The sequence below is a fragment of the Bison bison genome, unplaced genomic scaffold (genome assembly GCF_000754665.1).
Source record: "Bison bison bison isolate TAMUID 2011002044 unplaced genomic scaffold, Bison_UMD1.0 scf7180017864218, whole genome shotgun sequence".
In the NCBI taxonomy this organism is placed as follows: domain Eukaryota; kingdom Metazoa; phylum Chordata; class Mammalia; order Artiodactyla; family Bovidae; genus Bison; species Bison bison.
This window is the reverse complement of record NW_011494790.1, coordinates 6,596,298-6,607,588: the sequence shown is the minus strand read 5'-3', so window position 1 is coordinate 6,607,588 and position 11,291 is coordinate 6,596,298. Positions and strand designations below refer to the sequence as shown.

Genomic DNA, 11,291 nt, shown 5'->3' with positions numbered 1-11,291 from the left:
AGAAAGCAATTATAGTCTCATTTAGCAGAAGAGCTCTGGAAGATATGGACTCAGAAAATGTACTGTCCTATTAACATTAGACACAGGTGACCTGATTATCTGATATTTTACAGTGTAACTGATTTCTACATGAGTTATGTAGGAAGAGATGGTGGCTGTGTGAAAAAGATGTCTTCTATAATTTTTTTTCATAGTCTCAATCTAGTGAATAATTTCCCTGTTGTATCCCCAATGAGTATCTAACAAGAAACCTATTCACCCTCACTGGTTCACTAACAGTCCCTAAGCCCCCAATTAATTACTCCTTTCATAGCTGTGGAAAATGGCAGGCTCAGTGGGTCTTATATTTGGGTCAAAGAAAAGCCAAAGAATAGATAGTTAGGACCTGTCCTTTAATGGGGAAATCTAGTGGTTTCAAGAGCTTTTGAATTTGATAAACACTTTTGGGGGGAGGCAGTTTGTTTTAGAAAATCAGGGCAATTTTTACTTTGTCAAATAAAACAAACACATCAGCCATCAACCATTATTATCATTACATAATAAAGACATCCTATCACCTCCCAAATAGGAAGGTTTTAGTGACTTATAATGCATGTAATTTTAAATTATTTTTATATGAGATAGGATTATTAGCTGCAAATACATTTCTAAAAGGGGCATAAAAACAGGTTTGTGTGCTATACAAACAGGGATAATGCCCAAATATACTTTCAGATGATTCCACCTGAGCCTACCCTGTATCTGAAGCTGGCACAAGTATTACAGTCCACATTGCAGATACGAGACATGGGATGCAACAAGCAGACCAGCAGCCACAGATCCTTTTAATGCAGGATTTTGCTAACTACACATCTGTCTTATTTCAGGTTTCCTAGAAAACAAAGTCTAAGGAAAAGCTTACATTCTAATGCAGTAAGGGTGGGTGCAATCCTGGAAAGCAGGACTAGAAAAGAAAAACAGGAGAGCAGTGCATTAGTGGGGCTTCCCAGGTATTGCAGTGGTAAAGAATCTGCCTGCCAATGCCGAAGACATAATTCTTGCCTGGAAAATCCCATGGACAGAGGAACCTAGCAGGCTACGGCCCATGGGGTCTCAAAGAGTTGGATATGACTCAGTGGGTGAGCACACAGTGCATTGCTGAGTTGGCTAAAATTTCACACAGAGCCTCAGTGTTTATTTAAATACATGGGATGTCTCTAGAGAGGTTATAAGCAAACACCGCATGTTGTAAAATTCCTTGGTGGCAGGCAGCATGGGTGGTTTACCTGCTTATTCCTTCTTGGTGAAAGACATCCTGAAAGACACTGAGGTTGTATTATCTAGAACCTCCATGCAACCACTAGAGAAATCAAAGTTTTCATGAGTCTGATAGGTTTGAATCCAAGTTCCGATGCTCCTGCAGCACTCACTGGGGAGGGGTTACAAATGGAGGCCACGCTGGAACCCAGTGTGCACTACTGGGAAAGGCAGAGATAAGGAGGAGTACTGTTAGAGGGAGCGGGAGCAATGTAAGGCATCACTGGGGGTGTTTCAAGGACAGAATAAGCCAGAATCTGAGTCCTGGAGAAGGCACGTGGTTTCCAGTTGCCCACTTTACCTGGGCATGCTACAATTCTGCTCAGGCCTGATGTTAATGACCTAGAGTTAGCCCAAATCCTACAAGCTAAGGGCAAGGTGTTAATTCTAGAACTACCAGGATTGAGTATAAGATCCCACAGGTTAAGGACTCAGTCCTATAAGACTGTCCTCACCTCAGACGAGTGAAAGTCCTGGGGTCCACCCACATTTCTGACAAACTGGCTCCAAAGTGGGTGTTCCTATGATGCCCATCAGGTTTTATAATTCTCTAGAAAGACTCACAGAACTCACTGAAAATGCTGCACTTTATAATTACAGGTATATCATAATGGATGCAACTCAGGATCAGCCAAACTTTGGAGACACAGTCGGAAGTCAGGGCAGGGTAGACGGGAGAGGGGGCATCTTTTCTCTATAGCACCAGGGAGTGCCACCCTCCTGGTATGTTAATGTATTCACTATCCAGGAAGCTAAAGAGCCTCATTGTTCATAGTTTTTAATCTAGCTTTTATTATGTAAGCAAGATTGATTGAATCATTGGCAATTTGATTGACTTCAATCTCCAGCCACACTTCCCTCTCTGGGTGTTAGGGGGTAGGACTTGTTTCTGGCAATTAACCTCCATCCCAAAGACAGCTAGGAGCCTTGTTAACATAAACTCACATGTGGTCCAAAGGGTCTTACTGACACTTCTATCACTCAGGAAGGTTTTTTGAAGCTCTATGCCAAAAGAATCTGAACCCCTGGTATAGATATAAGTCTACTGGAGACAAAAACCAAGTAACAGTTTTCATTATATTACTGCATGGACGAGTGAATCTGGGTAGAGCATACAATCTGGATCCAGCACAACTGCCAAGTGCCTTTCTGTGGCTCTTGCCTCTTCCTGTTGGTGGTGGTGGTTTAGTTGCTAAGTCATGTCCGCCAGGCTCCTCTGTCCATGGGATTTCTCAGGCAAGAATACTGGAGTAGGTTGCCATTTCCTTCTCCAGGGGATCATCCCAACCCAAGGATCAAACCTGCATTTCCAGCATTGCAGGCAGTCTCCTGAAATGCAGATCTGCAATGCAGATAGATTTTTTACCTCTGAGCCACCAGGGAAGCCTGCTTCTTCATGTTACTGACTTCCAGATAGACATTTCAACATGCCTACTGGTGAGTCCAAGGGCATATGACTGCCTCTAGACATAAAAATACAAGTACTCAAAAACAAAGAAATTCTCCCCATTATGGGGAAAGTTCAAATTTGTCAATTGTTCACTGCAATGCTGTGTGCCATTGCATTTTTATTACAGAGTGACCCCAAAGCAGCTTTTTTGGGGAAGGTTATTAGACCATGGAATTTTTTTTTAGAAGCACTTTCCCGGTTCTAAGTGAGACATATTTGTTATTTACAATTATCGAACTTCATTCATATCTTCAGACAGATTTGCTATGCAGTTGACTTTTCTTTACAGTCAAGGTTCTAATTTAAATCATTTGAAGCAAAAGGTAATGATATTGTTAGTGTAGATTAGCTGTCTTGTTTGGTCTTAGTGTTGATTAGCTGTCTCTACAGTCAGTAAAAGAAACTATAAGCTAAGAAAAAAATTGTGTCTACTATTACCTCCATATTCATTGGGAATTTAGTCATATCTAGTAGATGTTAGTCATTATATCTTATTACAACATGTGAGCAACATACTCATAATATGTTAATAAATCTCACAGAATTCTAGGAGATAAAAAAAAAATTATTCCCGTTTTACAGAAAAAGAATTACAACTTTAAGATTAAAAATTAAGCACATAGATGTCATGTGGAGACAAACAACCCAAGCAAAAAATGGACAGAAGACCTAAACAGACATTTCTCCAAAGAAGGCATACAGATGACCCACAGGCACGTGAAAAGATGCTCAACACAACTATCAGAAAAGTGCAAATCAAAACTACAGTGAGTGACCACCTCACACCAGTCAGAATGCCTACCATTAAAAGTCTACAGATAACAAATGCTGGAAAGGGTGTGGAGAAAAAGCAATCCTCTTACACCATTGGTGGGAATGCAAGTTGGTTCACCCACTATGCAAAACAGAATGGAGGTTCCTCAAAAAATTAAAAATACAGTTGCTATATGATCCAGCAACCTCACTCCTGGGCATAATCTAGACAGAATTATAATTCAAACATATACATGTACACTTAAGTTGATAGCAGCATGATTCATAATAGCTAAGACATAGAAGGCAATGGCACCCCACTTCAGTACTCTTGCCTAGAAAATCCCATGGACGGAGGAGCCTGGTAGGCTGCAGTCCACGGGGTCGCTAGAGTTGGACACAATTGAGCAACTTCACTTTCACTTTTCACTTTCACGCATTGAAGAAGGAAATGGCAACCCACTCCAGTGTTCTTGCCTGGAGAATCCCAGGGACTGGGGAGCCTGGTGGGCTGCCGTCTATGGGGTCGCACAGAGTCGGACACGACTGAAGCGACTTAGCAGTAGCAGCACCAAGACATAGAAACAAGTTAAATGTGTGTCAGCGATGAATGGATAAAGATAATACATATATGTGGTACGTATACACAATGGAATACTCAGTTTAGTTCAGTCGCTCAGTTGTATCTGACTCTGCGACCCCATGAATACTATTAAGCCATAAAATAAATGAAATAATCCTATTTGCAGTAATATGGATAGACTTAGAGATTAGCATACTAAGTGAAGTAAGTCAGAAAGAAAAAGACAAATACCTTATGGTGTCACTTAGATTTAGAATCGAAAATATGACACAAATGACCCATCCATGAAATAGAAACAAGACTCAGACATGGAGAGCAAACTTGCAGTTGCCAAGTAGGAGGAGAGGGAAGAGAGATGGATTGAGTTTGGTTAGCTAATACAAACCATTATATATAGAAATGGATAAACAAAGTCCTACTGCATAACACAGGGGATTATATTCAATATTCTTTGATAAACCATAATGGAAAAGAGTTTTGAAAAAATATATGTGTGTGTGTGTGTGTGTATATATATATATATGTATGTATAACTGAATCACCTTGCTCTACAGCAGACATTAACACAACATTGTAAATTAACATTATTTCAATTAAAAAAAAAAGATACTATGTGGAAAAAGAAGGATACAAAGCTGGAGGGTGTAACTTTATGGTCGGGGGCTTTTAAAATCTCTCTCAACTGCCTGTGAAATATAAACTTCGGATACTCCAGTAATCTAGATTTTGTAGCTCTGTCTTTTTAAATAGTTTTATAGGATCAATTAAGTGTCCTCAAGAGGGAAATAATCCTCGCAAATGCTCTTCCAGGAAGTTAAAGAATTTCTCCTTCCAGTTCAGCTCAGAGTAGTCTCAAATACCACTTTCCTTCTGATACACTATTGTCCTTCTTGTTCTCATCAGTATTAATAATGGAAACTTACTATACTAGCCTTAGTCATGTTCCAGGCTTTGTGCCTAATAGTTCTCATTCAGTCTTTCTTTTCTGGTTCATCTTGGCCCCGCCCACCTACGTGCTGTTGCTGCTGCTGCTGCTAAGTGGCTTCAGTCGTGTCCGACTCTGTGCTACCTACATGCTACCTTGTGGTAAATCCGAACTGTTTGGGATGTGAGTGTTTTACCTCATCAGTGAGGTGACACGGTCCCGAGTCAGTGGGTATACCCTATCGTCACTACAGTATTAACCAATAGCTTGTACTGAATCACTACTTTTTGGATGGCAATATAGATACTGAATGAAAAAACTCTGGCTTCTCTTAGGAATCATCTTTTTGTTCTCTTTCCTGTGTAACCTCTCAGTCAGAAGTTTTCATTTATAATAATGCAAAAACTAGGAAGTTACTGGTAAAAGAAATTGTGCAAACAGGGCCACCAGTAAACACTTTTAACCTGGAATCAGTAAGCACCCGGGGGCTTCAGAAACAGGAAAATGATTTGGCACTTTTTCCTAGCATAACTGTCCCTCTTTGCAGGTGAGAGAGGGAGGATCATTGTCATTAATGAGTCCTCTCTATGAAAACAAATAAATGTAAATAAATTATAACTAGAGCACCTTGGTCTGCTGGTGGCTGCATCTGTGTAAAACAGGAAACAGGTCTGAATCCTAGGAGTTGTCACAGGTCAATTGCTCTCAGCTTTTTTCTGACCTTCTATAGTACAGTGTTGGTCTCATCCATTTTGGTTCTTGATCATGCATACTATCTAATAGCAATCTCTCGCTTTTGCAAGGATCTCATCACCCAAAATATGTTGTCCTGAAACATGAAGTGAGAGTTGCTCCCAGGTGTTAATTGGTGGTGTTTTATTTAGAATTATTCAGTACTAATGTCAAAGTAGGGAGAATAGCATGGAATAGAAATAATGGGTGCCATTCAGCAGGCCAAAGCTTGTGGACTCAACACACAGGAAGATACCTGGTAAGGGAGAAGACAAGTGTTGGCTTCTCCATGGAAACAGATCTCATGCTTACTTGGCCTGCATGTTATCTTTAAAGAGCAAAGACGTCAACAAAGCTAGATCAATATTTTTTTTTTTCCCAGTAAATGTAAGGATTTAAAAATCTGAGAAGTTAAGACAATTCTAGAAGGAAAGAATAGTCTTTACAACAAATGATTCTGTGACATCTAGATATCTGTATGCAAAGAATAAAGCTGGATCCCTCCTTAGAGGAAAGAAAGGAGTAAAATTATAGGAGTGTATCTTCACAAACTCAGGTTAGACAAAACTTTCTTAGATATGACATTAAAAGCATAAGAAACAAAAGAAAAGATACACTGAACAACATCAAAGTCAAAGACATAAAAAATAACTTCTGTGCTCCAAAGCACACCACAAAGAAAGCGAGAAGACAACCTTGAGAATAGGAGGGTGAAGTGAAAGTCGCTCAGTCGTGTCTGACTCTGCGACCCCACATACTGTACAGTCCATGGAATGCTCCAGGCCTGAATACTGGAGTGGGGAGCCTTCCCCTTCTCCAGAGGATCTTCCCAACCCAGGGACTGAATCCAGGTCTCCCTCATTGCAGGTGGATTCTTTACCAGCTGAGCCACAAGGGAAGCCCACGAATACTGGGGTGGGTAGCCTATCCCTACTCCAGCAGATTTTCTCAACCCAGGAATCGAACCAGGATCTCCTGCACTGCAGGCAGATTCTTTACCAACTGAGCTATCAGGGAGGAGAATAGGAGAATACATTTGCAAATAGCATGTCTGTTATGATACTTGTATCTAGACTATACACAAAACTTTTATGACTTAAAGCATAAAAAACTCAATCTAAAAATGAATAAAGGATCTGAATAGATAGTTCTCCAGAGAAGATATAAAAACTGGCCCATAAGCACATGAAATGATGCTCATTATTAGCCACCAGGGAGACAGAAGTCAAAACTACAGTGAGATACCATTTTATACCCACTGAGATGGCTAGAGAAGGCAATGGCACCCCACTCCAGTACTCTTGCCTGGAAAATCCCTTGGATGGAGGGGCCTGGTGGGCTGCAGTCCATGGGGTCGCTAAGAGTCGGACACGACTGAGCGACTTCACTTTCACTTTTCACTTTTGTGCACTGGAGAAGGAAATGGCACCCCACTCCAGTATTCTTGCCTGGAGAATCCCAGGGACGGGGGAGCCTGGTGGGCTGCCGTCTCTGGGGTCGCACAGAGTCAGATATGACTGAAGTGACTTAGCAGCAGCAGCAGAGATGGCTAGATAGAAAGGAGATAATAAATGAAATCAGATGAGGGTTGGTGAGGATATACAGAAATTGGAACCCTCATACATTGCTGATAGAAATGTAAAATGTGCAGTTGCTTTGGAAAATATTGTGGTAATTCCTCAAAACACAGAGTTATCTTATAACCCTGGAATTTCTCCTAGGTATATACCCAAGAGAAATGAAAGCATGACCACAAAAAAGTGTGTACACAAATGGTACACGGCACCGATATTTATAATAGGCAAAAGGTGGAAAAAACACAAGTGTCCATCAATTTGATAAATGGATTAAAAAAACCCTGGACATCCAGACATGAAAAACAAAAACTATAAAACTTCTAGAAGAAAATCTTTGTTACAAAGGGACACTGACATGACACCAAAATCAAAATCTTAAAGAAACTGAACTGTTTCAAAATTAAAAACTTTTGAATTTTAAAAAAGCATCACTGAGAAAATGAAAAGACAAACAAACACACTAGAAAAAAAAAATTAGAACCTAAAAGCACTCTTATTATTTTATGAGATGGAGTCCCCACCCTCCAGGATCTAAAGCCTGGTGATCTGAGATGGAGTCCCCAGCCTCCAGGATCTAAAGCCTGGTGATCTGAGATGGAGTCCCTAACCTCCAGGATCTCATGCCTGGTGATCTGAGGTCGAGCTGACATAATAATAATAGGAATAAAGTGCACAATAAATCCAACATGCTTGAATCATCCTGAGCACTGCAGAGCTGATGCTTCTGAGCTGTGGTGCTGGAGAAGACTCTTGAGGGTCCCTTGGACTGCAAGATCAAACCCGTCAGTCCCAAAGGAAATCAGTTCTGAAAATTCATTGAAAGGACTGATGCTGAAGCTGAAACTCCAATACTTTGGCCACCTGATGTGAAGAACTGATTCACTGGAAAAGATCCTGATGCTGGGAAAGACTGGAGGTAGGAGGAGAAGGGAAAGACAGAGGATGAGATGGTTGGATGGCATCACCGACTCAATGGATATGAGTGTGAGCAAGCTCTGGAAGTTGGTGATGGACAGGGAAGCCTGGTGTGCTCCAGTCCATGGGGTGCAAAGAGTCAAACATGACTGAGTGATTGAACTGAACTGAACTGAGTTATTCTGAAACCCCCTATCTTGGTCCATGGAAAAATTGTCTTCCACAGAACCAATCCCTGGTACCGAAAAGGTTGGGGACCACTGCTATAAGAGAATAATCTTCCTGACTGTAAAGGAGCCCAAAAAATTAATTTAAGCAATTAAATTCCACGAAAGACACATGAATGGCTTAATGCAACATAAAAAATGATCAGTAGGGAAATGCAAATTAAAATCTGAACCAGAGACCAACATATAGGCTTTTCTGGTGGCTCAGACAGTAAAGAATCGGCCTGCAATGCAGGAGATCTGGGTTTGATCTTTGGGTTGGGAAGATCCCCTGGAGAAGGGAATGACTACCCATTCCATTATTCTTGCCTGGAATTCCATGGATAAGGGAGCCTGGAAGGCTACAGTCCGTGGGGCTGAAAAAAGTCAGGCATGACTGAGTGACTAACACACACAGAGACCAATGCATATTCACTAGAATAGCTATAAAAATAATGACAATAAGTGTTAGAGAAATTATGGAGTAACATGAACACTTACACATTCCCGGTGGGAATATCAATTGGTATACTCCCGTTTTTAAAAGTTTAGTAATTTCTTAAAACTTAACATACATTTACTCTGTATGTGTGCACTCAGTCATTCAGTGGTATCTGACTCTTTGTTACCCCATGGACCATATCCCTCCAGGCTCCACTGTCCATGACCACACAACCCAGCAATTCTACTCCTGGGTATCTACCCATGAGAAATAAAAACCTATGTCCACCCCAAAACTTGCGTATAAAAGTTTATCAGAGCTTTATCATGCTATGCTAAGTCACTTCAGTCATGTCCGACTGTGTGCGACCCCATACACGGCCGTCCACCAGGCTCCACCATCCCTGGGATCCTCCAGGCAAGAACACTGGAGTGGGTTGCCATTTCCTTCTCCAATGCATGAAAGTGAAAAGTGAAAGTGAAGTCGCTCAGTCGTGTCTGACTCCTAGCGACCCTATGGACTGCAGCCTACCAGGCTCCTCCATCCATGGGATTTGCCAGGCAAGAGTACTGGAGTGGGGTGCCATTGCCTTATCATAGTAGCCTCAAATTGAAAGTGATTCAAACCAATAAGCAAAATATGGAACCAATCTAATACTATTCATCAACACATAGAAATGAACTTTTGATACATACTACAGCATCAATGAACCTCAAAAATATTATGCAATGTAGAAAAAGCCAGCCTCAAAAGACTACATATCACATTATTCCATTTTCATGAAATTTCTAGAAAACATAAATCTATAGAGGAAAAAAGTAGTCAGTGGTTGCTTAAGGCTGGGTATGGGAATTGACTACAGACAGGTATGAGGGAATGTTTTATATTGGTAGACATGTTCAAAGCTGGATTGTGGGGTTTGTTGCACAACTCTATAAATTCACTGAAAATTACTGAATTGTATATGTGCAATGAGTGAATTTTATGGTATGTAAATTATACCTTGACAAAGCTGTTTAAAAAATGCACATATTTCAGGCTCCTTAGACGCGCCACGGCTTCTGTAGCGACCGCCTCTCTACGCGGGTGTGAGCTTCGCCAGCCCCTCCCCCCAGGAGACCGTTGCAGTCGGCCAGCCCCTGCTCCTTGGTAACCATGTGTGACTGAAAGGCCGTAATCAAGAATGCCGATATGTCGGAGGAGATGCAACAGGACTCGGTGGAGTGTGCTACTCAGGCATTGGAAAAGTATAATATAGAGAAGGACATTGCGGCCCATATCAAGAAGGAGTTTGACAAGAAGTACAACCCCACCTGGCACTGCATCGTGGGGAGGAACTTCGGTAGTTATGTGACACATGAAACCAAACACTTCATCTACTTCTACCTGGGCCAAGTGGCCATTCTCCTGTTCAAATCTGGTTAAAAGCATGGACTGTGCCACACACCCAGTGATCCATCCAAAAACAAGGACTGCAGCCTAAATTCCAAATACCAGAGACTGAAGTCTTCAGCCTTGCCTAAGGGAACATCTCCATCTTTGAACCTTTGTTGTGTTTTGTACAGGGCATTCTCTGTACTAGTTTGTGGTTATAAAGCAATTAGTAAAACAGCTTACATTTGTATTTATTTTCTATTCCATACCTCTCTGCCCCATGTTTTTTCTCTTCAAAATCCATTCCTTTAAAGAAATAAATCTGTTGAAGTGTGCGTTAATTACCGTTTGTTCAAATAATCTATTGAAGATGGCCTATTACTTGATCTTGGGTAGGTTGGTGGGGGTGATTCCTTGAAGTTTTTGTGGAATGTAATAGACTAGCCTATTCAACACTCTGGAGTTTCATTCTTGCCCAGCCTGCTCCTGTTGTACATGGAAGAATACTACTCAGAAGTGCATGTTGAGAAATGCATGGCAGAGAAACTCGTACTCCTAACCTGATAAATACATTCCTTAAGTGCTCCTTCTGTGGTAACTGCTATAGACTGTTCTAGGCCTTAGGCCTCAAGAGAAGATGAATGTGTCGTATAACTCCTTTAAGTTTTCTGTGGCTGTAAAATGGAAATAAGCTGGTGAGAAAGTTGGGCTAATGAGAAATTTGTTGGGCTGTAGACACTTACCCTCCCCTGCCTTGGCCAAAGTATACTCTAGAGATTAAAGGTGGTCTTAAAGGGAAAAAGCTTTTGAGCAGCAGTCCTCCATGTGATTCTAATAAAGTCTGCAGGAATTAAAAAAAAAAATGCACATATTTCAAAGGTCTACCACTGTAATTCAGGCCTCTGAGATGATGTAGTGCTTTGCTTTAACCTGTTAGATTCTAGATAGAAGCTTCAGAGTATTTATGGGTATACTGGAAGACAGTCTAGTCTAATAAATGCAATTGGAAACTAACTTATACCTTTTAATAAGAGTTCA

General features: G+C 41.0%; 1 protein-coding gene across 1 annotated transcript; it reads left to right on the top strand.

The window, feature by feature from the left end:
• The first annotated feature begins 9,932 nt into the window (after positions 1 to 9,932).
• LOC104992609 (dynein light chain 1, cytoplasmic-like) lies at positions 9,933 to 10,594 on the top strand. Its single transcript, XM_010845563.1, has one exon. It carries the CDS (start codon positions 10,071 to 10,073, stop codon positions 10,302 to 10,304), a length of 234 nt encoding a protein of 77 aa, XP_010843865.1. The 5' UTR covers positions 9,933 to 10,070; the 3' UTR covers positions 10,305 to 10,594.
• Positions 10,595 to 11,291: the final 697 nt, after the last annotated feature.